This window comes from Aspergillus eucalypticola (genome assembly GCF_003184535.1).
Source record: "Aspergillus eucalypticola CBS 122712 chromosome Unknown BO83scaffold_9, whole genome shotgun sequence".
In the NCBI taxonomy this organism is placed as follows: domain Eukaryota; kingdom Fungi; phylum Ascomycota; class Eurotiomycetes; order Eurotiales; family Aspergillaceae; genus Aspergillus; species Aspergillus eucalypticola.
In genome coordinates, this window is record NW_020290283.1 from 740,701 (window position 1) to 766,378 (window position 25,678).

The 25,678-nt window shown below is 50.6% G+C and overlaps 11 protein-coding genes across 11 annotated transcripts; 6 read left to right on the plus strand and 5 right to left on the minus strand.

Moving 5' to 3' along the window:
* The first annotated feature begins 330 nt into the window (after positions 1–330).
* On the plus strand, positions 331–1,521 carry BO83DRAFT_335838 (putative GPI anchored protein). The gene is made up of 2 exons (XM_025528426.1): positions 331–808; positions 860–1,521. Exons 1-2 carry the CDS (start codon positions 392–394, stop codon positions 1,133–1,135), a joined length of 693 nt encoding a protein of 230 aa, XP_025389359.1. The 5' UTR covers positions 331–391; the 3' UTR covers positions 1,136–1,521.
* A 1,085-nt stretch (positions 1,522–2,606) lies between these two features.
* BO83DRAFT_377545 (palmitoyl-(protein) hydrolase) lies at positions 2,607–3,916 on the plus strand. Its single transcript, XM_025531023.1, has 6 exons — positions 2,607–2,746; positions 2,810–2,821; positions 2,905–2,995; positions 3,057–3,110; positions 3,167–3,555; positions 3,612–3,916. Exons 1-6 carry the CDS (start codon positions 2,664–2,666, stop codon positions 3,712–3,714), a joined length of 732 nt encoding a protein of 243 aa, XP_025389360.1. The 5' UTR covers positions 2,607–2,663; the 3' UTR covers positions 3,715–3,916.
* BO83DRAFT_377546 (uncharacterized protein) lies at positions 3,825–4,950 on the minus strand. Its single transcript, XM_025531024.1, has 4 exons — positions 4,816–4,950; positions 4,701–4,719; positions 4,557–4,637; positions 3,825–4,470 (listed from the first exon to the last, which is right to left on the minus strand). The coding sequence occupies exons 1-4, from the start codon at positions 4,855–4,857 to the stop codon at positions 3,968–3,970; spliced, it is 645 nt and encodes a 214-aa protein (XP_025389361.1). The 5' UTR covers positions 4,858–4,950; the 3' UTR covers positions 3,825–3,967.
* A 127-nt stretch (positions 4,951–5,077) lies between these two features.
* Positions 5,078–6,600, plus strand: BO83DRAFT_377548 (putative short-chain dehydrogenase/reductase family protein). Its single transcript, XM_025531025.1, has 2 exons — positions 5,078–5,526; positions 5,589–6,600. Exons 1-2 carry the CDS (start codon positions 5,358–5,360, stop codon positions 6,425–6,427), a joined length of 1,008 nt encoding a protein of 335 aa, XP_025389362.1. The 5' UTR covers positions 5,078–5,357; the 3' UTR covers positions 6,428–6,600.
* Positions 6,601–8,132: 1,532 nt separating this feature from the next.
* Positions 8,133–8,650, plus strand: BO83DRAFT_310372 (nascent polypeptide-associated complex subunit family protein; the record flags this gene model as incomplete). The annotated part of the gene is made up of 2 exons (XM_025527435.1): positions 8,133–8,310; positions 8,403–8,650. Coding segments are annotated over 2 exons (426 nt in total), but the record flags the coding sequence as incomplete, so codon positions are not given.
* A 660-nt stretch (positions 8,651–9,310) lies between these two features.
* On the minus strand, positions 9,311–14,214 carry BO83DRAFT_335851 (Mtc5p). Its single transcript, XM_025528427.1, has one exon. The coding sequence runs from the start codon at positions 13,822–13,824 to the stop codon at positions 9,478–9,480; it is 4,347 nt and encodes a 1,448-aa protein (XP_025389364.1). The 5' UTR covers positions 13,825–14,214; the 3' UTR covers positions 9,311–9,477.
* A 200-nt stretch (positions 14,215–14,414) lies between these two features.
* Positions 14,415–15,599, plus strand: BO83DRAFT_377551 (E2 ubiquitin-conjugating protein UBC13). Its single transcript, XM_025531026.1, has 6 exons — positions 14,415–14,548; positions 14,620–14,679; positions 14,742–14,830; positions 14,884–15,015; positions 15,080–15,435; positions 15,503–15,599. The coding sequence occupies exons 2-5, from the start codon at positions 14,627–14,629 to the stop codon at positions 15,253–15,255; spliced, it is 450 nt and encodes a 149-aa protein (XP_025389365.1). The 5' UTR covers positions 14,415–14,548; positions 14,620–14,626; the 3' UTR covers positions 15,256–15,435; positions 15,503–15,599.
* Positions 15,600–16,044: 445 nt separating this feature from the next.
* Positions 16,045–19,148, plus strand: BO83DRAFT_407476 (60S ribosomal eL24 domain-containing protein; the record flags this gene model as incomplete). Its single annotated transcript, XM_025533966.1, has 9 exons — positions 16,045–16,085; positions 16,180–16,616; positions 16,691–16,908; positions 16,966–17,220; positions 17,273–17,346; positions 17,786–17,817; positions 17,873–18,054; positions 18,212–18,355; positions 18,670–19,148. The coding sequence occupies 9 exons, from the start codon at positions 16,045–16,047 to the stop codon at positions 18,952–18,954; spliced, it is 1,668 nt and encodes a 555-aa protein (XP_025389366.1). The 3' UTR covers positions 18,955–19,148.
* A 980-nt stretch (positions 19,149–20,128) lies between these two features.
* Positions 20,129–20,754, minus strand: gup1 (glucosamine 6-phosphate N-acetyltransferase; the record flags this gene model as incomplete). Its single annotated transcript, XM_025527436.1, has 2 exons — positions 20,129–20,218; positions 20,299–20,754. The coding sequence occupies 2 exons, from the start codon at positions 20,752–20,754 to the stop codon at positions 20,129–20,131; spliced, it is 546 nt and encodes a 181-aa protein (XP_025389367.1).
* A 721-nt stretch (positions 20,755–21,475) lies between these two features.
* On the minus strand, positions 21,476–23,850 carry BO83DRAFT_407478 (class II fumarate hydratase). Its single transcript, XM_025533967.1, has 7 exons — positions 23,770–23,850; positions 23,401–23,658; positions 23,251–23,295; positions 23,149–23,186; positions 22,941–23,056; positions 21,865–22,882; positions 21,476–21,807 (listed from the first exon to the last, which is right to left on the minus strand). Exons 2-7 carry the CDS (start codon positions 23,638–23,640, stop codon positions 21,621–21,623), a joined length of 1,644 nt encoding a protein of 547 aa, XP_025389368.1. The 5' UTR covers positions 23,641–23,658; positions 23,770–23,850; the 3' UTR covers positions 21,476–21,620.
* On the minus strand, positions 23,843–25,615 carry BO83DRAFT_407479 (alpha/beta hydrolase). Its single transcript, XM_025533968.1, has 3 exons — positions 24,855–25,615; positions 24,473–24,790; positions 23,843–24,402 (listed from the first exon to the last, which is right to left on the minus strand). Exons 1-3 carry the CDS (start codon positions 25,380–25,382, stop codon positions 24,145–24,147), a joined length of 1,104 nt encoding a protein of 367 aa, XP_025389369.1. The 5' UTR covers positions 25,383–25,615; the 3' UTR covers positions 23,843–24,144.
* Between the last annotated feature and the right edge of the window lie 63 nt (positions 25,616–25,678).

Below are 25,678 nucleotides of genomic sequence, written 5' to 3' on the forward strand. Positions count from 1 at the left end.
GGGGAACTTCACCGGATTTGCCAGTCTTGAGAAGAAATGAGCACATTTCCTAACCCAATCAGCCCTAGTGCTGCTAGGACTCACTGCAGGGTCCCTGGAGCTCCAGCTTCTCAGTGGCACAAAACAACATCCAAGATTCATGTTACTAAGTAGTGACTAGTATCAGGTTAATCGGCTTTGGTCCCTTCTGCGGGAATAATACTCGCTCATCCTGTAATTACCTCGCTTAACCCTGTACAATCCCGGTCCTGCCGTAGAATTTCATTATAATCAGCTCTTACCCGCTCAAAGCATGTCTTGCATAACTATAAAACTATCGAGGGTCCCTGTGTAATATCTATCTCACGTCATTTCCGCTCTTCAAACCGCCGATCCCTCAATCCTCAACACCATGAAGCTCCCTATCCTCTACCTGGCGTCTCTTGCGCCCTTGGTCGCCGCCCACTTCGAGCTCAAGTATCCTACCAGCCGTGATGGATCTGAAGAGCAGATGACCCAATTCCCCTGCGGCGGAGCTGCCCAGTCCAGCAATCGTACGCAGGTCTCTATTTCCGCCGGTTCTTTCCCCGTCGCATTGTCCATGGGTCACTCCCAGACTGCTGTCGAGGTTCTCCTGGCGCTGGGTTCCGACCCCGGAACCAACTACAACATTACCCTTCATCAGACCTTTGAAATCCAGGGATTGGGTGCTTTCTGCCTTCCGCACATCAAGTTCGATGAATCCATTCTTGGCACCAACATCACCGATGGAATGAACGCAACTGTGCAGGTCCAGAGCAATGGTGATCCCACCGGAGGTCTCTACGCTGTATGTTGCCCTGTCAATCATTATGTGTGAGTAGATGCTAACCTCGCCCAGTGCGCCGACATTCAATTCTCCTCCACCGTCTCCTACGAAGAACCATCCTCCTGCTCGAACAACACCGGTGTGACTGCTGTGGCTTTCACTGGAGCTGCGGCAGAGCGCAACGCCAATGAATCCACTTCCTCTGGAGAAGCGCAGAGCAGCTCCTCTTCTAGCACCTCTTCGGGAAGCTCAAGCGCTGCTACCTCTACTGGCGGTGCTGTTGCTTTGGAGACTGCTGCGTGGGGTATGCTAGGTGCTGCAGTTGTTGGTGGAATGGCTCTGTTGTAAGAGTAGTCCAATGCACAACTGTCTATGTTGCATTAGGCGACTCGGTACACCAGAAGATAACCTTGGCTCGCACTCGCTTTGTCTTCTCATGTTTATTCTTCTAGGGCTCAGGGTCTACCAGAATAACATTGTTTATTCGGACTTCTGGAATGTCCCTTACCGACAACCCATTGTCTTCGGTTACATCCTGTGGCGGCACGTCCTTGGTATGTGCTCAGGCTCATCATTCATGTATAGAAAGTTGGAGCCATGTATTATGGTCACTAGTACTTCTCAACCCGCCCTTGGCTATACATTCTCGGATTCCAAACTCATCTTGTTGGGATGGAAGTGCAGCATACCTTTTATGATTCATGAATACCCATTGTAATTAGCGAGAATCAATCAAAAGCCCTTGAAATTATGTGAATATTAGGAGTATATGTATCGTGTTGTAGTCGAACCTGCGTTTAAGCATGCGCATCCCAATAGTCAATTTTTCCAATACTAGACGAGTTCTGAACCCACCACGCCCTGAACTCCAGATTGACCCCTTTGCTGTTCTATTTATTTATTTTTCCTTTGAGGTGGACCGCGCGCCTCAGGTTCTATGGAGATATGTTTGTATTGATCTTACTCCAGAGTACAGGTGTAATGCTCTTACTTTCGGCCCCAATGATACGCAACGTGGTACTAGGAGTGACTTCATATCCAGCCAGCGCTGATCTGGTGACTATAATATCACAAGATATACTTCCCCTCATTATTGAGCTACTTTCGAGAAGATCCTCAGCTAATCAATATCAATCTACGCAATCCCACTATATAGGGGTCCGAAGGGGTGCGTAGAGGGATATGGGATTTTTTTTCTCTTTTCTTTGGAAATATGATAGTTAATGGGTTTAAAAATTACTAAAATTTGATTCCATCTCTTGATCATTGCCGTATAGTTACATAAATATGGGATATTAGGATATTAGTGGAAATCGATTACTTGGAGGTTGGTAACCGTTACCCTTCGATAGTAATTGTTTTTGACCCACGAAGATCTGATGTAAACCCAGTTTATGGATTTTTCGTAGTGGTTTCCTGATAATGAGCAAGCAGACACTATCAGTCTTATTCATGTCCAGTAAGCGTCAAATAATCGAATGAATATCGTAATTGTCTTCACTTGAGTAATATATAACTTTATACTAACCCTGTCTACTCACGACGGGAAACTGGGTAGCACTACACAGTACTACAAGTCATCGTCCACCCCTGGAACAATCTTCATAATACGAATGCTAATATAGCGGATACCCTATTTATGATCCACAAAACAGATATATCCATTAGTAGCCGTCGTTAATAAGCTGTTCGCGATCAAGAATCCCATCATCGATAAGCAGCCAATCTCCGCAGGCGGTAGGACAACATCCTCGGCAGAATCGCGGGGAGAGGCTGTCCGCTCGGCATAATCCATGGCTCTCTTCCACTGTTTCCATCCTTTAAACACGAACCTTTGTGTACGGTGTCTCATCTAACCAAGGGTGATAACTTCAAGATGACTACACGCACCCCCTTTATTGTTCCGGCACTGAAGAAGCACACCGCGACGGTGATCATGGCCCACGGTTTGGGCGACAGGTTGGTCCCTAGCATACGGCGCTCTAAATGATTTACAACTGGCTAACTTTATCCTGTCAACAGTGGTGCTGGATGGTACGTAAATCGAGATTATTCCCTACATGAAAGACGGGAGCTACTCCTTCGAAACGAGACCTGTCATAACTGAACCGAAATAGGATGGCTCTCGCCCAGAACTGGCGCCGCCGCGGCATGTTCGACGAAGTCGCCTTCATCTTCCCCAACGCCCCTATGATCCCTATCACAGTGGTATGCGGTGACTGTCACCTACGGAGCTCTGGGGATATTGGACTAAGTTGACGGGTAATAGAACTTTGGAATGTCCATGCCGGGATGGTACGACATCTCCAAGCTGGGTCGTGACGTGAGTGGTGCATCCACATTTATAATCCCGGGGTAAAGAGATTAATGGCTGTATAGTTGGATTTCGAAGAAGCCATCCGCCACCAGGACGAACCGGGCGTCCTCCGTTCCCGTGAATACTTCAACTCCCTCATCAAGGAGCAGATCGACAAGGGTATCAAGCCCTCCCGCATTGTCCTCGGAGGCTTCTCGCAAGGTGGAGCGATGTCCTTGTTTGCGGGTCTCACAAGCACGGAGAAGCTTGGTGGTGTCTTTGGTCTTTCTTGCTACTTGTTGCTGCATGACCGGATCAAGAACTTCCTCCCCGAAAACTGGCCGAACAAGCAGACGCCCTTCTTCATCGCACATGGCGAGGAGGACGAGGTGGTCAAGTTTGATTTCGGTAAGCAGTCGGCCAAGATGGTTCAGGAGTTGGGTGTCGAGGATGTCGAGTTCCATTCTTACTCGTGAGTGTTCTGTTCGCTTTCATTTTTGCTGAAATGGCTTGCTTATACTTGGGCAGTGATCTCGGCCACTCTGCCGATCCCGAGGAGATCGAAGATTTGACAAGGTTCCTTCAGAAGGCTATTCCTCCGGAGGAGGGTCAGTCGGCCGCCGGATTATGACTTGGTGACGCCAGATCCGTGCCTGCTGCACCGTCTATAGGTGCTAGAATCATATACAGCATTTTCCTAGGCATCGTTATATGGAGAATTGCGGTTATGCTGTTGGGGATCATCTCGGGAAAGAAACGGGATGCGCCGATAAAGCAGGATTGAACATACAATTAGCTTGAATACATAATAGATCAAGATGCATGAAATGACGAAATCTAGTAACCATCTATTCATCGCTCGTAATCGAATATTCCACCCACATTTACTCTCCCCTTAAAGCCTTCTGAACCGCAGCCTCAATAGCAGCCACCATAGCATTAGTATTCTCCACATCAAACGGCACCATATGCTTCGACCCGTGATCATGGAAACTCATTTTGCTCGGCTCACACAGCCTGGACAAATGCATACTAGAGGGATACAGCTCATCCTGCTTTCCCACAATATTCGCTGTGGGGATCTTGACCGGATACTCGCCCTCAGCCGAAGTGTCAGGAATGACCTCATTCCCCGTGCTGTCAAACGGTGCAGCACCGCAGATAAACACGGCGACCTTGAACAGAGGCTCTTGATGCGTCTTCGCATGGTGTACAATCATGGCGCATGCCAGGGCAGCACCTTGTGAGAATCCCATGACGGCGTCGAAAGGACCCTCACGCTCGATGATATCGTAGACGTGCTTCATTGCGGGGGCGAGATATTCGCCCGGTGCCCGGTCACGGGGATAGTGGTTGTAAAAGGGGCCATTAAAGAGGCCCTTTAGCTCTATTCAAAGTGTTAGCTAGTCATCACATACGTCTCCAAATATACTCCGAATCTGTTCTTTGGTGTGGAGGGCGGGGGTGATGTACGAGGCTCAACTTCGGCTTCCATGCAGCCATCGTAGTATTTGAATGTATGGCCATATTTAGCGAGGTCGTAGGAGATGCCACCTGATTGCGATACAAGTTAGATTGGCAATCATGGTCTGGCGGAATGGACTGTTGTTCAAGTACCGGATTGGATCTCGAAGATCTATTGTTTTTGTTCCAACGGTTAGATTTGGATGGCGGGGAAGCGGAGATAAGTCAAAGGAAGAGATGCCCGCCAGCAGGGAAGATGCTTGCTTACTTCGGCGTTGGTACCTGCGCCGTGGAGACAAAGGAAGCGCATCTTGAATGGTTGTCTTGTGAAGGAGGTTCTTTTTGTGTCACTTCTTTCTGAAAAGATATGATCCTGGGCAACAATTGCTGACAAGAGAAGAAGATGAGGAAATGTGTTGAATACTAAACTAGACTACGCCTTCCGACCGTCAGCTGAAGCACTGGCCTGCCACTATGCCACTAACGTAAGACAAACTCTCAGCCTTCTCCATCTACTCCTGGACTATCTCATCTGTCTCTGCATTTCTTCAGTTGTCATCCTGTCCGACCTAGGCTATGCATCCTTCTCGGCTATTTACAAGACAATTGCTCGTCCTACTTCCTACATGCAACATGTGAGATGTCACAGTTCACGGAGTTTCCATTCATCGAAATGATCTCCGGCACCGAGGGCGGCGCCCGTGCCCCCTTCGAGACTGGTCTTGCTACCCTCTCCCCACTGTGACTTGAGTGGTTCTGCGCCTCTACAGTCTACGTGGTCTCGATAGCACTTACTGCTGCTCGCAATCAATGGCATCTGTCGTTAATTTCCTCTCAACTGTTCTCTCCCGCCCCGTGGAGTCCTACTGCAGCTTTGGTCCAACGGTGAGTGAAATCACCTTTGGACTGCTGGGGTACACCTTCAATCCGGAACGCGACATCAATGATCTATCAGGGAAGGTTGTCTTCGTCACTGGAGGTATGTGTTCTATATACCCTGGTCTCTCTATCGCAGTGCGCTAACTTCTCTGCTTGTCTCAGGCAATGCCGGTCTAGGGAAAGAAACCGTCCTCCAACTCGCTCGTCACCGCCCATCTCGCATCTACCTCGCTGCGCGGAATGCGACCAAAGCCGAAGACGCCATCGCTTCAATCCGGGAGCAGGTCCCATCCGCCGATATCAGACACATAGCCCTCGACCTGTCCTCATTCAAGTCGATCCGCGCCGCTGCCGAGCAGTTCACGTCAGAATGCGATCGCCTGGACCTCCTGGTTCTCAACGCCGGAATCATGAACTGCCCGCCCGCTCTGACAGAGGAAGGATTCGAGATTCAATTCGGAACAAATCATATTGGGCATTTCCTACTCACCCAGCTACTACTGCCCACGCTGCAACGAACGGTTGAACTTTCCAGGGATGTCCGAGTAGTAACATTGGCCTCTGCCGCGAATGTCGCCGCGCCTCCCTACGATGTCATGACCTCTACGCCGGCTTTAATAGCTGACCACACATTGACCCGGTACAGTGCCTCGAAGGCAGCGAATATCCTCTTTGCGTCGGAGCTGGCCCGTCGCCATCCGGAGATTCTGTCTGTCGCGGTACATCCCGGCTCCGTTGTGAGCGACCTATGGGACCATACAATCAAGACTGGTGTCGTAGCCAAGTACACTATCGGTGCCATCCTTGCGTTCAGTCGGAGCATACGGAGCGGAGCACTCAATCAGCTCTGGGCCGCCGGGGCGAGAAGAGAGCTGGTGACCAACGGGGCTTATTATGTTCCCATTGGGGTGCACGCTACGGGCAACCGGTACGCGAAGGACGCCGATATGGCACGGCGACTGTGGGAGTGGACTGAGCAGCAGATTGCAGAGAAATCGTAAACTTGTCCGGTTCCAATGATGGTTTGGTTCATCCCTGCGGGCATCTCCTGTAGTTAGAGATGTTCGACGGCTATTCTTTTCAGGATATGCGTGACCATGTTTGGAGACAGCCGTGGCTGTTATAATTGTATCAATTTCTTAAAACCTATAGAATAGCATGATGTGATAACCGACGGTGCTTCAGGGTCCGGATCGCGGGGTTGAAGACGGGTAGACTCGCAGATTACCGGATTGGGTATGAGATGCCGGAAAGCGGGTGGTGAGCGTCAATCCGGGCGAAAGCCATTGGTGGCACAATCTTGTCCCAAGGTGCCAAACAACCTCGCAAGAAAAAGAGACCAACCTGCTGCCCATGGAAAGAGAAAAAAAAGAAAAAAAAAGAACCCTTCAATCCAATGTCCCTGCCAATTCCACTATACCTTGATGACATCTGAAATGTTGCTGATCTCCCCCCATGGACGCCAGTCTAGAAAGTCAGCAGCGGCTGCGATCGTTAGGGTTTAGCCGAGGAGCCTCCCTGTCCAGATTCCTCGTTTCGCCCACAACCAACTTCATCCAGCACGTCCACGAAGTGCCTTTCCCATGAAAATTGTAGTCCCATAGTCAAAAAGGCACATAATATAACCATATCATAAAGAACAATATCTTTAAATTCTACTTAACGAGCTACACAGCGTAGAAAAATAATATCAATGTCGTAGAAGTACTGAGAACGTAAAGTCGGCTTTTGCATGCTCTGCTCCCCACACAAACCCGTCCGAAGCGCATCATCGAACTTGAACTATCCTCATCCTCATCCTCCCACCTCACCTCCCTCCTCTTCTTCTCTCTCCAGCACCAAATACTCCCCCCCATCATCTCCTTTAGGTACGTATTATAACCCCCCAATATTCCTCCCTCCAGAACCCGTTTTCCCCATCTGGACATTTCGAAAATACTTTGTCGCTTCTCCCACTCAACGACGAGTCATCCGCGAATCTTCTGTCCCGATTTTATTCGTTCCCAATTCCAGTTCGATCCGGTCGCGCGAATTCGACGCTCAAAAACGCTCCGCTCCCCTCTTCTTTACGCGAGAAATGACTCTGCACAAATTCCACAATACACATATCATACACTCAAAAATTAGGAAGATCGATCTCTGACGTCTTTGGATTTTTTTCCCCCTCTTTTACAGGTTGAAAGCACTCAAGCTTCAATACTCCCGTCAAAATGGATCAGGCAAAGTTGGCTAGAATGCAGCAGAGCGTGCGGATTGGTATGTACCACTTCTTTTCTCTTTAATTTCTTTTGTATATTTTGTCCATTGCTCCGTTCGCATCCAATTTATAATCAATATTCATGGGAGGGATTGTTGGTGGGGGAGAGAGTGTGTGAGTGAGTGAGTGAGCTACTATTTGGTGGTGTCATGGGATCCCGAACCGATTCGATTCTGCAAGGAACGAAAGAGGAAAGAGCAGGAGGAGCAAACAGGCTCGCTCGGAAGCTCAGGATTATTTCGGATTGATTGATAGTGCTGCGTGTTATTATTGTTTTTATACAAAAGTTATCATGAGGAACAGTTCAAGCTAACATAACCTTTCTCACTCTGACAGGGTACGTATAATGACACACATTCGCATCCCACGAAAGACACACCCACACATCACCACCCCAAAACCCGAACCCACGTCGATATCAGAACCCACGAATCGAAAACTAACAACCCAACAGAGGCAAGGGTACTCCCCGCCGCAAGGTCAAGAAGGTCCACAAGTCCTCCGGTGCCGACGACAAGAAGCTCCAGGCCACCCTGAAGAAGATGAACGTCCAGCCCATCCAGGCCATCGAGGAGGTTAACATGTTCAAGGAGGACGGAAACGTCATCCACTTTGGTGCTCCTAAGGGTATATCCATCCCCCAACCTCTCCTCTTGCCCTTTTACCCCAACCTATCACAGGAAGCAGCAGCATACTGAAATATTTATGATGGTATATAGTCCACGCCTCCGTCCCCTCCAACACCTTCGCCCTCTACGGCAACGGCGAGGAGAAGGAACTCACCGAGCTCGTCCCCGGTATCCTGAACCAGCTTGGCCCCGACAGCCTTGCTTCCCTCCGCAAGCTCGCCGAGAGCTACCAGAACATGCAGAAGAACCAGGCCGGCGCTGACGGCAAGAAGGACGATGAGGAGGATGATATCCCCGATCTCGTTGAGGGCGAGAACTTCGAGAGCAACGTCGAGTAAATTTATTAAAAATTTATTTTTATCCTTTTAACAAACCATCAGCTTGAATTTTATTTGAGAGGAATTGATATCATCTTCGTTGCCCTTGCCAACTTCCATATATTCGTTGTACGAACTACTGTCGGTATAATATTCCGTTTCTGGATTGGATGGATCCAATATTCAGAAGAAGGAGAATGAGGCTTGTGTATGTGCTACTTCTTTTTTTTGGCCCTGTGAGTGTGCGCGCTGAGCAGATTCGTTCTTCTTTTTCTTTTTCTTGCTTATGGTATTCACTATCCTTGAAAGAGCTTGGAGCTGGAGCTGGGGGCATGAGCTGTGGAGCCTATGATTATTGGTCTGGGAAGAGGTCAGTCGGCTTTTCTCATATAAAAAAGGAATGATTATACTTTTCTCAACTTCTGGGGATAAAGATGAGAGGGTTTCTAAGGAGGCCGTAACTTTCATGGTTCTTGTTGGGTCTGTGGAAGATAGTGTTACTATGCCAATTAGATGACTAGTCATGTAATTAGTGGGGAGGGGGGGTTGTAATGCAGAGATACATAGGCCATGACCTATCTATCCGTAATGATTGGACAATTATATCAATCGACGTTAATACTATTCGTAACCTCGACATCTCCTTCTATAATAAACGTGGTAACGATACCAAACACACTCGCTTTTTCATATGGTAAATAAAACACACCTCGCTGGAACAAACAACAAAATCAATGGGTATTGGTATACATGAAAGCATCATAAGATAAAAAGAAATGTCAAGATCAACACAGACAGACAGACAGCAAGCAAGCAAGCAAGCAACAGCAAAGACAGAAAAGTAAAGCTCATCTACTCTCCACCTGATTCATCGACGACCTCTTAGGAACAAACGGCGCCGAAGTCGGCTTCGACTTCCTCCTCTCATCCTTAACCCGTAGTCCTCGACTCAAACCACCCCCGAGACCCCGCGCAAGAGACGCAAACGGCGACGCAGCTTGCCAGTTATCCAGATCCTCTTCGTGCTGGCCGACACTAGCCACGATTTCACTGCCATGTTTCGAGGATCCGGATCCATCGGATGGCTTGGCGCGGTGTCGGTGGAGGGAGGTGTCGCTGCCGTGGGTGCTCGGGGAGGTCGGGTTAAGTTTCCACGGGTTCGTGGGGATGTTCGGGTCGATGTAGTCGGCACATTTACAGCCACAGCCGCTAGGGCAGAAGTGGTATTCTTCCTGGTCGGTGTCGGGTGCCATGGAGAACCAGCCTCGATGGCAGTCGAAGCAGCTGACGTGACCGCAGCCGAGACAGGGGATGAGCATGCCTTCGACGACTTCGCTGCAGATGATGCAGGGGAGTCGGAGAGGGAGGGGCTGTTTTGGTTTGCAGTGAGGGCAGGTGAGGGGAGGTGGTGTTATGCCCTTTATGTGGCTCTTGGGGATTGCTTCGGTGAGTGCTTTGGTTGCGAAGATGGAGTGCTGTAGGGCTTGGCCGCAGCTGATGCAGTGGCGTTGGATTTCTAGACCTTGGTTTTCGGTATCGGTGGGTGCGGCTGTTGAGCTGCGGCGCTTGGAGCTGGGGAGGGAGAACGAATCGTGGTGGCTTCTGTGGCGACGGTGTGTTGGCTCTTTGGTGGGATTGGGGGTCCCGCCGATCTTCAGCACTTCGCTACGTTGTACGGGCAGTCCCCATATAGAGAGCAGATGGGCGTATGCTGCGCGGTACGACCGGTATAGCCATTCTTTCTTGGGGTCGAGGAAAGTACTCTGCGATTGTCCGTTGCCCTCGAAAGCAGCTTGGTTCTTTAGGACTGCGCGAACCTTTGTCGACGGTTTGGCGGGAGTAGGTCGCTCGCTCTCCGTGTCAGAGTGGGTTTGTGACGTGAGCGCGGTGGAGGTAGTTAGATAGTCGGGAATGGCTGAGACTGGTTTCGCAGTAAAGGCACTCGTCACCCATACCCCTGGCCCTCCGACTGTGTTGGGGCTGCCGTTGGGATTGAAAACCTTCCGTGACAAGGCGGTTGCTGGAGGAGATGCTGACGAAGGGCCAAATGTAAGAGAGCGGGAAAGAGACGAGGCCAGAACAGAACCAATGCCGGAGCCGCTGCGTGGTTGGGATTGCTGGTCAGGTGAAGCAGCGATTGCTATGTTCTGGGTCCATGTCTTTCGGTCTGCTGCTAGGGGGCCGGCTCGAGTGGCTAGAGGAGGGGTCGTTCCTGTGGAATATGGCGGCGTGGAATCGGGACGCCAGATCTCAGATGAAGAGCGCCCAGAACTATGGGTAATGGGCGTTGCGTGGCTGTCCTTCGGTGTTGAAGCAAGCGGCACGGCCGTCTGCGGTTTGCTCTGCGTAACGGAGTTGGGGGAATGCAAATCAAATGAAAATGCATGCTCCTCCATCCGCCTGGAAACGGCCCGACTGACATGAGCGTGTTCTTTGGAGGCCTCGTCAATGTTGGCCTCGTGCAAAACACAAGATAGCATCGCGATCATTTGGACGTCGCCGATCTGTTCAAAATGTTCGAAGAGAGCAGGGATTAGCCACTGACCACCGAATGGATGGTCGCCCCATTGAATGACGGTATTCAGAAACCCTTTGTGACGTTGGTCCTGGCTTCCCATGTCGTTACTCAGATCCACAGCGCTATCCTTCCTTTGAATGTACGGTCTATCCAGGGTGTCAAAACCGGATGAAAACATTGAGCTCTTGCAGTTGTGCAAGATAAGCCTGACAAGTCCCCAAATCCGAGACAGCTCGTAATAACCGTGGTCGAGGGCTACAGCTGAATTATGTGCACAAACGTCCGTGACTTTGCCGCAGATACGATATTTGCTAGCCAGTTCCCGCTTGGCTGGTAGCAGATCACTGAAGTCGTGGATTGAGATGACATTTTGCGAGCCTTCAGATGACTTCGAGGTCATCGCACCAACGGTCGACCTTTGCGAATTATCTGTAGATCGCGGACGATAGAGTCCCAGACTGCCACCACTCCGCCATGTCTGGGGCGTTGGAAACCGGTGCTGAAGCCCTGACAAGATACCAGAAGACCCGGAGGAGCTTGACGACTCAGCGTCCGAATCGTCGGAATATTCAGAAGCGCCATCGTCAGTACTGGCCATTGTGACAGACGTCCGAGGCCCAGGTGAATTGGTCTGCAGACGACCAAAGCCTTCGAAAACCTTGTCCGCTCTGGATAACCTGGTCATTTCCTTAAACCCTAGGTTTTCAAGCCAATTGGACTTGTCTTTCCTAGATGGGAAGAAGCACACCAAGCGACCATCGTTGGCCCATAGTGCACCGCATCCCTTGGCTACCGGGACCATAACATTGGCATTGACCGGTCGAAGCAGTTCAGAACTCATGCCTAGATCTTGGCTTTGTGACAGGCCGACCTCATCTTCATCGCTGGACTCCTCACCCCCTAGTTGGCCGTTGATGGGAGACTTTACGGTTTCTGCCGTTTCCCCAAGAATCCATGCTATGCTTTCTTCCAAGGTACTCTCGCCCAAGAGGTAGCGAACGACCCCCTCGAGACATCCTCGTTTGTGAGCCAGGAAAGTCTCTGCAATCGTGCGAAGTTCAGCTATCAACTTGTCGGCAAGTTGGTCGGTGACAGCGGCAGTCTTCTGCACACTGAATGTGGGCATGGCATCTCGAGGGTAATCAACGGGGAATTTAATATCGACTTTCATGAAGATAGAGTCACCATCAGCACCCCATGGTCCGTGAAGGGATATAGTTGCCTTTCGTTGTCTGACATCGACCGATTCAAAAGCAACCTTGGTGAACTTTTCTCCGACATGGGTAATCTCGTCGCCCAGGGTCTCGATATCCCATCCGGATATTTTCACGCCACGCATCCATGAAATAGGATTAGTATCCGTGCGAACGTTTGTCCGACCCTGCATACCGATCCTAGAATCGGCGTTGGCCCCGCTCTGCGTCCATGCGCGAGCGTATGGGACCGAGATAGTATTCATGCCGGGATTACGAGACGTCTGAGGTGTGGAGCTCTGTCGAGTGGTGGGCGACAGCGAGTCCATATCTTCTTCCTCTTCATCGATAGGCGTATCCCGATATGACCTATACAGTGCGCCCTTGCGCGTGAGCTGCATATTGGAAACATAAGTCTTCCCTTTCTCAAAGCCAACCCTTTGCATAATATCCGGATCGACCCTGTGTAAGCGTAGTTCACGATCCGTGCCCCAAGACACCAGCTGGAACTCTCTATTGTCAATACCATCCTCTATCTCCCCGCGTGCTCTCCACAGAAACTCTTTCACCTGGCCTTTGTGTCCTAGGAAGCTGTGTACCAGAGGAAGCTCATCATTCGAAGTAGAACCCTCCCCAGCTCTCCGGCTATATAAGTGGAGATCACTGTTTCCTCTTTGTGGCATGGCCAAGACACCCCATCCAAATGGAGTATTCCTTGCTCGCCATACTGGAAACGGCGTCTTGATCACCTTCTCCGGCACCTCTGTGTCCACTGTATAGTCCCAGAATTTGATCGTCTTGTCGAGAGAGCACGTTACAAGAGCCCCTGGCCGTACCCTGTTCCAGTCCAGCCCATAAATCTTCGTGTTGTGTGCCTCAATAGACTTGATCGGATACGCGCCCATTCGCTTGTCCCATATCCGCAAGAACTTGTCGTGAGAACTGGCAATAACGTTGGGGTCCTGTCGGTTCCATTTAACCTGTGTTGCTCCAGCAAGCCAGTCAGAGAATGAAATAGCGGGACGGGAGGGTGTCCGCAGATCCCAGCAGTGGACGAAGCTATCAACGGCACACGTCGCGAGCATATCTGCATGGTGTGCGGAGAAGTTGATGTCTGTTATGGCTCGAGAGTGGGCGTGCAGAACGTGCTCAATCGAGCTTGGCGAGGATTTCATGCCCAGGTTCCATACCAACGCCTTCTGGTTTGATGTGCTAACGACCCAATAGTCTCGGGCAGCGAACGGGGACCATTGAACATCTGCAACCTCCCATGGTGTGTGGTGCGGAAGATACCTTGGCGGCGAATATGGCGAATCGAGATCGATGATGTGAAGACCTTCCTTGGAGGCTAGAACCACATCCCGTCCACAGGGCGAGATCGACATAGACCCAACAGGCTGCTCCACATGAAATGAGCTATCCTCCCCGAACGTTGGACTTTCGAAGGCCGACGTGAGGGGCCTGGGCTCGCTTTGGTCCACCATGTTGGCGTCGCCGGCTCCGGGCGTGAAAGGCTCCTTGGTTTCTGTGCTACCTCTTGGCTGCTATCCACGCCTTGGAGAAACGTTCAAACGGACTCAGAATTTCAGGAAGCACATTGGTGGAAGTATCGTTTGCGGTCATACACGGCGCTATCATATCGACCGCGTTTGTCATGGGCTTTTCATCAATTGCGTAGGAGGAACGGGTCTGTGGAATTGGCTGTGCGCATTGTGGAGGTCGTTACGGGGGGGCGGTCGAACTTGGAATTCCAGAGGCGCATGTACCGTATCTTCGATAGACCAATGATGGTGCGCTGATGAAACGGTAGTTAATAGGATGAGCAGGGAGAAAGATACACTACTTCAATTGGAATCTTGCCTGGGGAATTGAAGATACCCGAACCAAGGGCCTCAGACAGCAGCTGTGGACTCCGCAAAGTCCGGGGTTGGCGAGTTGCTTCCCGGCCGCAGTCTCCGATTCTGCACACTTGGTTCCTCCAGCCTCCAGTGCCCATTACGGCAGGCGGTGTATGCAACCTGCGCAGCCCCTCTGTCGGTTACGTCGTTCCATATCGAATCGAACTCCAGCCATAGGATCATCCCAGGTGGCTGTTGCTTCTACTCCCCGCGATCATCGCTAGAGGCTGCTGTCAAGTTCCGCCTGCTCCAAAGCTACGTGGGAGAGGTATCCGCTGCTTTCCGACTGCCAGAAATCTGCAGGAGAGCCGTAAGCCCCACCTTGAGCATAACCGTGAAATCGCGGGGTTGAACAGAACATTAAACGTTCTTAATTCACAGACTCGAAATGGCGTTGCCCAAGCGAATCATCAAGGAGACCGAGCGTCTCATGGCAGAGCCGTGAGTTATCCGGTTAACAAAAGAACCCTATCACAGTACAGATTGTTGACGCACGCCTGCAGAGTTCCTGGCATCAACGCCGTACCTCACGAAGATAACCTGCGTTACTTCGATGTCTCCATTCACGGACCGGCACAGTCTCCATACGAAGGTAAATAGAAAAGCATACATAGGCTGTTTGTATGGCTGTTGACTTCTTTCAAGGTGGCATTTTCCGCCTCGAGCTGTTCTTGCCAGAGGACTACCCGATGACTCCGCCCAAGATTCGCTTTTTGACCAAGATCTACCATCCCAACATTGACCGCCTGGGGCGGATTTGCTTGGACGTCTTGAAGAGTATGCAATATTACACCTCAACGTTGGAAGGAGGATACAAGAATTTAGGCTAACGTACGGCTAGATAACTGGTCTCCCGCTTTGCAAATTCGCACGATTCTTCTCTCCATCCAGGCTTTGCTGGGAGCCCCCAATCCTGACGACCCGCTTGCCAATGATGTTGCTCAGCGCTGGAAGGAGGACGAGCCAGCAGCGATACAGACTGCCAAGGAGTGGACTAGAACCCACGCGATGACTTAGATATGAAAGGCGGAAAGGGCTCCACCCGCTAAACAAACTGTAGGAGCAGCAATGTTGTGATGTGACCATGAGCAAAAGTACTGCGACATTCTGCCTTCCTGGCATTTTTTAGGATAGGCCTCGATTCTCCGGGACCTTTTCTTTCATACAATGAGAAGGCATCCATAGCCATCAACTCTGGTTCGTTTCCCCGCAAGTGCTCATGTATGGTTATAGAGCTGTGGCTCATTCCAGATGTGTGGTATAGGCATTTGCTTTGTTTCATCCGACTGCGATCTGTTTTTCGATTTCGATCTTAGAGATTCATTCCATAGAATTGCAATATACCTGTAGCAGATCGTCGACTTTGATTTAGTTCTACTGGCTCAACTGTCCTGGTGGTTTATTATGCACCTGGCTTGTAGTATACAATGATCCATGACTATCGATTTATATACCATAGCCTACCCAGTAACATGATACTGCTGAAATTATCTCTATCTTCCTGGCCTTGAAGGCATCTAGATGTGAATAGTATGGTCCTAGAGAAAATTAGCTAGGAGATTCACCATATTCATTACGGTACCAGAGTGAACAATCTCGAAGATTAACTCATATTAACACGTACTATCGTATAGCTTGGTTTTGCTTCCTTACGCTCCTTTATGCTCCCCCGTGCAGTTATTTTCAGGACCAGGAAGATACCGATATTCTGACTGCCGGCCTTATTCTACTATCAAGCGGTAAAAGATAGTTATTTAACCAAGCACTTCAAGCAAACTACTCACAGTGACCATCAACAACAGCACAATGAACAACGAGGACTATATGGACACCTCTGGAGAAGCAACGTATGTTTTCTCTTCTGATTGTATATCGCCAGCAGGATTGGAGGAAAAGAAGCCATGCTAGTTACTTTGATATATCTGACACCCACCATTCTAGAGACCAGCCTCACTCCTTTCAAGCAGAAAGCGAGGACCCGGATTCTAACCTCACTCAACTGACCGACGACATCACCAGCCAGCTCGCCAGAGCATTTCACATCACAGACCATCACGATGACCCGCTTTTCTTTCCAGCTTTGTTTACAAATCCTGTGAATATGACGGCAACAGAGCAGGATTTAAGGGAAGACCCCAATGCAATGTCCCTAGACTCTTCTCCCCAGACTCTGCACTCAGTGTTTGGAGCTGGTGCGAAGCCCAACACACAACAATCCCCTTCCACCAGTGCTGGTTCTCAAAAGATCAACAATACAACTGCTGCAGCTCGCAGCCTCGCAGGCATTCTGAAGAAGAACAAAGGCGCGAAGGCAGCGAAGAAAGTCCAGTTCGCAGCCTCTCCAGGAAAGGTAGTAAAGTGCTACAAATCTTCTCCAGGTGAGTATTCTCACTTTGGGTATATTTGGCTACCATGATAACAGCTGATACAGAGCATAAGAAGAGGGACTAAGCAATGGCTTCCTGGCTCCGTCCACTTAAGTCCGTCCTTGAGTACGTCTGGCCCCAGGAAAGACAGATCGCCAAGCAAGACAAGAAAGTCATTGTTTTCCGCCGCGCAAACCTCGTGGATAGGGAGAGTGACAAGGACAAGGACAAGGACGAAGAAGGTGCAGGCACGGACTACCACGATAGCTCTCCAGTTGGGCGCGCGAGCTCGATCGACGACCTGGTAGCATTTTACCCAAAGCCCATAACTATTAGCCTATACCTGCTGACAGGATGACAGGTTGATTACATTCGCCAGACCACAGCTTGTCCTCAGCAAACGCGCGACCCCAAGGAAGATTGGAAACGCAAGAGAAGTGGTGACACTAGGATTTGGGGATATAGAAACCCATGGTGCACCAAATGCTACGGGGAATGCCCTCTTTGCGGTTCCGCCTGTTGCGTGTACGAGGAACTGAGGCGCGCAGTCGCGGATGAGGGTTCAGATCCTCTAGTGGCACGAGACCGCAGACGGCTAATGGGCCTCATGGAGTCTGTGGGAGCCTACATCAAGGATGCGACCACGTTCTCCTTGTGTTCAACGCCAGGTTGCGGAAAGCATGTCTGCCCGTCCTGTTGCGGAATATGCCCGGACAAGAGTTGCCGAGACATACAGTGCAAGGTGAGCGGCGAATCTTACTCGTTTCTTTTCAAGTACTGCATGAGTCCGTGTTGACACCGATGCTGTTAGGAGTGCAAGGCAGATCCCTGGGCCGTATGCGACTGGCACGAGTAGTCAGCGGGGCGCCACGTTATGAAGCACGACAACATCATGACGAAGTTACGATAATATGCCGATGAAAATTCATCGTACAGCAGTCAGAGATGAAGTTCCAAAGGAAGCTCCAGATCTATTAGCCGTTGAAGGGTGGTATGGAGGTGGCAGTTCTGATGATATTAGGTCATTATCCGGAGGGAGAGAATAGCGAGCATTGGGGCCAATGTATGTATTATAAAGTCATCAATGCAAATATGCGACCATAATTCCAGTTAACTTTTCAAATTCAAATATTAAACTGTCAAAATACCAAGTAATACAACCTTAAAACCAACTCATCAAGCACATACATCCCGATCCCCAAGATCTGGAGAAGTTGAGGCGGCAGCCAACCAGCCAAGGGCAGGGGCGGTCACGTGGCACCGCTTAGCGAGGCTCCGCACCGCACCACAATTGTGTCAGTCTCACGAACAGCTCGCCGCAGAGACCGCTTCGACTCAACCACCCAACGCCAACCGACAACATCTCGTCTCGACCGGCTGCGCATCTCAGACGTTCAAGATGCGTACCTACGACGATTCTTTCAGCGGTCAGAAGATCTACCCTGGAAAGGTGCGTTTTGATGTCCCTTTCCCGCCAGCAACTTTCACAAAACGACCGGCCTCGAATATCGCCACGAAAACCTACATCTACACCAGACCCTTCACCAATACATAAAAAAAAAAATAAGGATATATCAAGTTGACGGTTGATTTTTGAAAAATTATAGGGTAAGCTGTACGTCCGTGGCGACAGCAAGATCTTCCGCTTCCAGAATGGAAAGTCCGAGTCCCTCTTCCTCCAGCGCAAGAACCCCCGCCGCATCGCCTGGACTGTCCTCTACCGTCGCCAGCACAAGAAGGGCATCTCTGAAGTCAGTACCCGCCACTCATCCCTTTGGATTCGTTGAGTTTGTTGTTTCGTTGTTTTGTTGCATTGGTTGGAAAGAGGAGGACCTACTGGAGTTATGCATATGTCATCGAATTACGACGCGAACATACATGACTATGTGATTGGATATGACGGTTGAATCTCGCTTTGATGATATACTGGATGGAATCAACTACAACCCAATGGTGGCAGTGGAGACTATCGCAACAACATCGAGGGAAGAAAGGGGGATGAGGATATAAGGTTCCATAAAAGGAGACCACATGCTGACCGGGACCCTTTTTTCCAAACCTACAGGAAGTTGCCAAGAAGCGCACTCGCCGTGCCGTCAAGAGCCAGCGTGCCATCGTTGGTGCCTCCCTCGACGTGATCAAGGAGCGCCGCGCTCAGCGCCCCGAGGCCCGTGCCGCCGCTCGCCAGCAGGCCATCAAGGACGCCAAGGAGAAGAAGGCCGCCAACGAGAGCCGCAAGCGTGCTGAGAAGGCCAAGGCCGCTGCCTCCGGCGCCAAGCCCGCTCAGCGCATCCAGAGCAAGCAGGGTGCTAAGGGCTCTGCCCCCAAGGTCGCTGCCAAGTCGCGCTAAAACGGATTAGAGGCGGTACTGGCTGTTGGGACTGGGATGAAAGTAAAAGGATAAGAAATGACAACACTTATGGGGGTGGGAATATGTTATGGACATAGGGAATTTGGGAGGTTATTCTAATCAAAAAAATAGAAACCCCCCACGAGGAAGCATTTTTTCTTTTTGCCTCATCAAAGATTTCTATTCTCCAAAAACATCATCAAACGAATTTCCTTGTTTTGTTCTTCCCTTGCGGCGTATGAGCGTTGGGTAAGGGGGATCAGATACTACTTCCTGTCCTTTTTGCTCCTTCCTCCTCGGATTTGAACCCAGTTTCTTATTCGTTTACTGCGCCGTTTTCTTCTCTCTCCCCCCCCCCCCCCCAAGTGGTATGTCTTTAAACTTATTACTTCCCCAGGAAAGGAATATGGAAATGGATGTGATATGATTACTTTCATTCTTCCCTTATCTACTTTGCATACCACTAGTAAAATCATACCCTGTAGTAGAAAGGCCCATGCGCAACATACATGATCTCATCGATGATCCTTCAAGATCATCCTTCATTAGGTCGGATACCCCGGGCCCCTATCACGTGAATCACCCTACCTTTGTAAATCTATAGGGCTCAGACCTAGACTAACCGTTTCCGGTACCATTCTTCAAGTCCTCACGCTATTAATGCCTCAGGCACAAAAAAGGCAGCAAGGGATAAAGTTGTATGCATGGCATATGTTATTCATATGTGAGTGAGAACGGTACCATGACAACCTATCAATTGCATATGAGTTTGTTTACTTATTTTGAGTACCACACTACCAATGGCCTTAATGTACCTATACTGTAATGTTCACTAAGGCTTCAATATGTAGCTATTTCCTCACTACCATAGGTCTAAGGGTTCATACTACTACTTCTATAGAGATAGTACTAGATCTCTCTAACGATGATGGCTGAATGAATGCCAGACAATAACTGACTGAATACCTGCAGTCATCCTGCAAATATATAATATGCATAATGCTGTATAAATCAACAACCATGAAACCATCGAACAATAAGTCCCGACCCAACCCGTATCTAGACATCTATCTATATGTAGTATACAACAACGACAACAACGCCCGAACATGATGACAATCAACAACCCCGAAACAACAGCCCGGAGATATCTTCAATTATGCATTACCACCACCTAGTAATAATGAGCCATCTCCAACCCAGCCCGCTTAAACCCACACTTGAGATAGAATCCCTCATTCGCCTCGGAGCAATCGAGAATACTCTGCACACGCACACACACCATTAGCATCGTCACCACGCCTCAGAATAGACTATTAAAAAGAGAAAAGATGAAGAACATACCTTATAGCACCCCACCTGCGCAGCAACATAATCCAACGCCTGAATAATCCTCAACCCCAGCTTCTTACCCTGCTGGCTCTTATCGACGGCAATATCCTCAATATGGCCAACAAGGCCCAACTCATGAATGAACTTGCGCTCAACAATCAAGCTGCCCGTACCCACGATCCGGTCCTCCCCATCACAAATAACAAGCAGGTAGTATTCGTCATTGCGCGACGAGATCCAGTCGTAGCGCTTGTTCCACTGCTCCTCGGTGATGGTGCCGACGGTCGTCAGCACGCGCAGCACATCCAAGTAGCCGCGGTTGTAGTCGGAGCGACGGACGGGGCGGATCTTGTAGCCTTCGGGCAGTTCGGCGGCCACGGAGGGGGAGATGAGGGTCGTGGGGAAGAGGGGGGCGTCGTCCTTGGAGGGTTCGGCGGAGGGTTGGGTGAGGGTGGAGGTGTTGGTCATGTTGGCGGTGGTTGGATTATTCGTCCGTCTTGGACTTTTTATTAGAAAGATAGAAGAAGAGGTTTTTGAGGGTGAAGAGGTTTGTTTGTTTGTTTGGTGGTTTGGTTAAGGGAGGGCCCCTGGGTAGTGGCGGGGTTCAATTGAGTGAGTGGTGAAAACGGAGGTGGATTGTTGAAACGCTGGAATGAAGGATTTCTTCAGCGAGTGTGAGTGTGTGTGTGTGTCTGAGCGAGAGACGGAGTTTCCAACGAAGGTGAGTATTTGAAAGGGATAAGGGATGAGAGTGAAGAGAGAAAAAAAAAAAAAAAGGACAGGTCAGTCGAGTCAGTCGGTCATGGAAAAGAAAGGGCCAGGCGGAGGTAATAAACAAGCAGTAAGAAAGGGCCCACGGTTTGCCTGAAACACCAAACACTTTGGAAGTCCGCCCCTGACGACTTACTACCTTACCTACTTTGTACCACTATTTACGGTTCTTTCCGACTGACATTGGTCAAGCTGATCTACCTTCAAAACCCTGATGGCGCAGCAACTTTACTACATATTTAGTGTTCCTAATTTAAACACCACTTGACCGGTTCTCAGCAATCCACCGCCAGTCGTTGCCATCCGTGCATCTTGAACTATTCGATCGGTGGGCGGGACCGCTCTGGTGGTCCAAAAATAGCACACCCGGGGTCAGCCCCGTCATCAGCCCCGATAAAAATCTATACTCCGTACAGCGAAGAGTTTCATAAATGCAATAAGTTGAACATGAGAATAGTACAGTAGTATTCCTGAGTATACAAATATCTCCTAGGCAAAAGCTAGTCTTCGCTAGATGACTCCTCCAAGCTAAGCCAAAACATATCTCTCCTCCTGCTATACATCTATTTCTTCTCCTTGGGGCTCAGCATCAGCTCGGGACGGACGTGCTTGTCAAAGTCCTCCTCGCTCAGAGCCTTCAGCTCCATAGCACTCTGCTTCAGAGTGAGGCCCTTCTTGTGGGCGTTCTTGGCGACCTTGGAGGCCATGTCGTAGCCAATTACGGGGTTGAGGCAGGTGACCAGCATCAGACTACACCACCGTTAGCTGTCTTCTTTACACGTATCTAAATTTGGAAGAAATACATACCTCTCGTGGAGAAGAGAGTTGATGCGGGGCTCGTTGGCCTCCAGACCGTGCACCAGGTTCTTCTCGAAGCTGGTCATACCATCGGCCAGGATGCGCACGCTGTGCAGCAGGTTGCGGATCATGAGGGGCTTGAACACGTTGAGCTCGAACTGACCGTTCATGCCACCGACGGTGGCAGCGACGTGGTTACCCATGACCTGGGAGCAGACCATGGTAAGGGACTCGCATTGGGTGGGGTTGACCTTGCCGGGCATGATGGAAGAACCGGGCTCGTTCTCGGGCAGGACGAGTTCACCGAGGCCGCAGCGGGGACCGGATCCAAGGTAACGGATATCCTGGGCAATCTTGAACAGAGAGCAGGCCAGAGTGTTCAGGGCACCGGAAGCCTCGACAATCGAGTCGTGGGCGGCCAGAACCTCGAACTTGTTGGGGGCAGTCTTGAACTCAGTGCCGGTCAACTTGGTGACCTCAGCAGCAATAGCCTCGTCGAAGCCCTTGAAGGTGTTCAGACCGGTACCGACGGCGGTACCACCCTGAGCCAAGTAGCGGAGGTGGGGGATGCTGGTCTCGACACGCTCAATGTTGCGGTCGAGCTGAGCGACGTAGCCGGAGAACTCCTGGCCGAGGGTGAGAGGGGTGGCGTCCTGCAGGTGAGTACGACCGATCTTGATGATCTTGTCGAACTTCTCAACCTTGACCTGGAGAGCATTGCGCAGGCTCCTCAGGGAAGGCAGGAGGGTGTTCTCCAGCTCCAGAACGGCAGCAATGTGCATGGCGGTGGGGAAAGAGTCGTTGGAGGAGGCGGACATGTTGACGTGGTCGTTGGGGTGGACGGGCTTCTTGGAGCCCTTCTCGCCGCCCAGGATCTCGATGGCGCGGTTGGAGATGACCTCGTTGGAGTTCATGTTGGACTGGGTACCGGAACCGGTCTGCCAGACGACGAGAGGGAAGTGGTCCATCAGCTTGCCCTCCGCAACCTCAGCGGCAGCCTGCTTGATGGCCTCACCGATCTTGGGGTCTATTTTCCAAATGTTAACTTCGCGGAAGCTGTGCTGCCTTGATCGATAGCGGCTTACCGAGGCCGAACTTCATGTTCACTTCAGCAGCAGCACCCTTGAGGATACCGAAAGCCTTGACAACGGGCTCGGGCATGCGGTCCTGGGGCTGGTTGATGTCGAAGTTGCCCAGGGAGCTATTGTCGCACCGGTCAGCGTCTGCTCACTCCTCTGCCGGTCGCATGTCCAGTTTCCAGTATGGCAGCGATTGTTGAGGTCGGGATCTTACCGCTGGGTCTGAGCACCCCAGTACTTGTCCGCGGGGACCTAGAACAGAGATCCGTTAGCATTTCCAGTCTATACGCATCGTCATCATGAGTGTAGCACATACCTGGATCTCACCGAAGGCATCGGTCTCAGTGCGGGTAGCCGAAGACTAAAACAATAACCGATTAGCAACGTCTCCCACTGGGAACAGTTCCCCATGGCGAAGTCGTCATCCGCACGATAGATGCGATTCGATAGAAAGGGTAGAGCATACCATCTTGACGGTGGTACCGAAAGCTCTCTTGCTGGAGGTAGAAGTCAAGGACTGGAGACGGGGGAATTGTTGAGCAGGTCGGCTATTGGAGCTCAGAAGACGACGGCAACTGAACGAGGCGGGGGTGAAAGCCACGGCAGTGCGGGCAACTGCGGGGGAAGCCGAAGCTCGAGATGCAGCATGTGTCAAGGAGGCCATCGAGCGCACCGCGGCTCGGGAAGTGTGGGCAGATGTCAACATGACGAGCGGCTTTTGGTTCTATTCATCATCACGCGCGTTAGTCAGTGTGGCTGACAAGGCCAATGGTGCCATTTTTGGGGAAACACAATTCAAATCCTGTTGTGGATATGTGCGGGGTGTTGGTCGTACAATTTCTCTCTAAAATAAACAGAATAAAGGGACAGATCTAATGATATTCCAATTCTACCCAAAACCTGGGGGACGGCAAACAAACCACGCAGAAAAGAAGGGAAGAAGAAGAGCAGCAGCAGCAGCCGCGCATATTTAATCCACCCCAACTGTTTCCGATACCGCCTGCCGAAATCTCCCGGCCCGGTAATGTTCAGGACGCCGGTTACCCGTCTGCCACACCTTCGCTGCCCAGCCTGAAATGTATCATACGGTAAGGATTCTCGTCGGATAAACCATGATCCTGCTGTCTCTCCGCATCTCCATCTTCTTGTCTATCTGTACTAGTACTGCACTCCATCTCCGATATCCCTTCAACCGAACCCAATTGATTATTTACGCTGTCAATTCCCGTTTCATCGCTTCAATGACCTTCTCAATGTATATACGGCCGCTCTCCATGATGCCATTCAACATGGCAAACGTGTGGGGAGCTCCTGCCATACGCATCATCTCCACTCGACAACCGGCAGCTTTCAATTTGGCAGCGTAACCCTCCCCTTCGTCCCGCAGAGGATCCATTTCGGCGGTGAAGACCAACGCAGGTGCTAGTCCAGAAAAGTCAGGCGCAAACATGGGGGAGATCTTCCAGTCCTATGGTCCACATCAGCAATTGGCAGTTGTGTGCAGCTCTGGCTGCAGCAATTACACGGGCACTACTCACCTCCTCTGAACGTGCTGGTCGAGGAACCCCCAAGAAGTGACGATGGAAATAAGCCATCCTTGCCACGGGAAGAGCTGCGGTGAACTCCATCTCTCTGTAGGATTCATAGGGACAGTTCTCCCGATCGAAGTCGCCATCCGGAGTGTAGCCGCTGTGTAGATCACATACGGGCACGTTCAGCACCTGCAGGCGCAACGGAATGCCGGCATTACGGCAGAGATGAGCGACCACGGCTGACAGGTGGCCTCCAGCCGAACAACCTCCAACAGCCATTCGATCCGGGTCAACATTGAACTCCTCTGCTTTCTGGGAGCGGATCTGCACGGGATGTCAGTTGGGCATTGGTCATACCGGTCAATGTAGGCAGTGAATTGTAGCTGACCCAATTGAAAGCGGCCCAGCAGTCGTCAACGGGGATCGGATACTTGTGCTCAGGAGCTAAACGGTAGTCGACATCAAAGACGACTAATTGCCCGTCCAGGCCATCGACGAGTGTCTTGCAGAAATCATGATCAACTGAGAGATCGCCAAACACCCAGCCTCCTCCATGAAAGTTGACATATGCAGCCCTCTTCTTGGCTTTGCCATGCTCATCCAATTTTGGGGCAGGCTCGAAGATACGAATGGTTATCTCACCCCCTTCCACAGGACATTCCTGTTCCGTGATGCGGAAAATATCAGGTCCTTGAGCACGACCGTAGACGATGGCATACTTGGCAGGGTTCTTGCGGAATTCCTCGATAGGAACCTCATGGGTATGTAGCCTCCCAGCATTGTATTTGTTGTAGTGTTCCACGTAGACCGGGTCGAACCGAGGTAGCAACTCCGACGGAATGCTGTTGTGAAGCGGTTGGAGAAGGACCCGGGGTCGTAGCTCTCTCAAAGTCTCTTCGTCATTAAGAGCAGGCATAGTGGTGTCAGTTTATTCAAGTGTATCCACGAGACAAGTTGATCTCCAGGCAATGGTCAGGGAGAGGTCGCTCTGACTATGTCCTCTAGTGAGGGACAGCTAACCCCTCACGACCCCTCATATGCTCGGCTCTCGATCCGTTATCATCAGGGAGTGGCTCGTCTGTGCAACCTTATTTCACGTGGAATGCAAGCATCAATTGATGCCATCCTCGTCTTTGAGTGTCGGACAACAGGGAATGACCACTATAATGCCTGGTCTTCTGAGGATGGCTTCAATCGTTCTCGCGGAATATC

Bases quoted from the DNA above. Each gene is read 5' to 3' on its own strand.
- BO83DRAFT_377548 (XM_025531025.1), top strand. From the start codon at position 5,358: ATGGCATCTGTCGTTAATTTCCTCTCAACTGTTCTCTCCCGCCCCGTG. The intron at 5,527-5,588 runs GTATGTGTTCTA...TGCTTGTCTCAG, and splicing joins GGTTGTCTTCGTCACTGGAG to GCAATGCCGGTCTAGGGAAA.
- BO83DRAFT_377546 (XM_025531024.1), bottom strand. From the start codon at position 4,857: ATGCGCTTCCTTTGTCTCCACGGCGCAGGTACCAACGCCGAA. The intron at 4,471-4,556 runs GTACATCACCCC...CACTTTGAATAG, and splicing joins GGAAGCCGAAGTTGAGCCTC to AGCTAAAGGGCCTCTTTAAT.
- BO83DRAFT_377551 (XM_025531026.1), top strand. From the start codon at position 14,627: ATGGCGTTGCCCAAGCGAATCATCAAGGAGACCGAGCGTCTCATGGCA. The intron at 14,831-14,883 runs GTAAATAGAAAA...ACTTCTTTCAAG, and splicing joins GGCACAGTCTCCATACGAAG to GTGGCATTTTCCGCCTCGAG. The intron at 15,016-15,079 runs GTATGCAATATT...ACGTACGGCTAG, and splicing joins TTGCTTGGACGTCTTGAAGA to ATAACTGGTCTCCCGCTTTG.
- BO83DRAFT_407478 (XM_025533967.1), bottom strand. From the start codon at position 23,640: ATGTTGACATCTGCCCACACTTCCCGAGCCGCGGTGCGCTCGATGGCC. The intron at 23,187-23,250 runs GTATGTGCTACA...TCTCTGTTCTAG, and splicing joins ATGCCTTCGGTGAGATCCAG to GTCCCCGCGGACAAGTACTG. The intron at 21,808-21,864 runs GTATGTATTTCT...ACGGTGGTGTAG, and splicing joins AACTCTCTTCTCCACGAGAG to TCTGATGCTGGTCACCTGCC.
- BO83DRAFT_335851 (XM_025528427.1), bottom strand. From the start codon at position 13,824: ATGGTGGACCAAAGCGAGCCCAGGCCCCTCACGTCGGCCTTCGAAAGT.
- BO83DRAFT_377545 (XM_025531023.1), top strand. From the start codon at position 2,664: ATGACTACACGCACCCCCTTTATTGTTCCGGCACTGAAGAAGCACACC. The intron at 2,996-3,056 runs GTATGCGGTGAC...GACGGGTAATAG, and splicing joins CTATGATCCCTATCACAGTG to AACTTTGGAATGTCCATGCC. The intron at 3,111-3,166 runs GTGAGTGGTGCA...ATGGCTGTATAG, and splicing joins TCTCCAAGCTGGGTCGTGAC to TTGGATTTCGAAGAAGCCAT.
- BO83DRAFT_407479 (XM_025533968.1), bottom strand. From the start codon at position 25,382: ATGCCTGCTCTTAATGACGAAGAGACTTTGAGAGAGCTACGACCCCGG. The intron at 24,791-24,854 runs GTCAGCTACAAT...CATCCCGTGCAG, and splicing joins GCTGGGCCGCTTTCAATTGG to ATCCGCTCCCAGAAAGCAGA. The intron at 24,403-24,472 runs GTGAGTAGTGCC...TGTGGACCATAG, and splicing joins GACCAGCACGTTCAGAGGAG to GACTGGAAGATCTCCCCCAT.
- BO83DRAFT_335838 (XM_025528426.1), top strand. From the start codon at position 392: ATGAAGCTCCCTATCCTCTACCTGGCGTCTCTTGCGCCCTTGGTCGCC. The intron at 809-859 runs GTATGTTGCCCT...AACCTCGCCCAG, and splicing joins CCACCGGAGGTCTCTACGCT to TGCGCCGACATTCAATTCTC.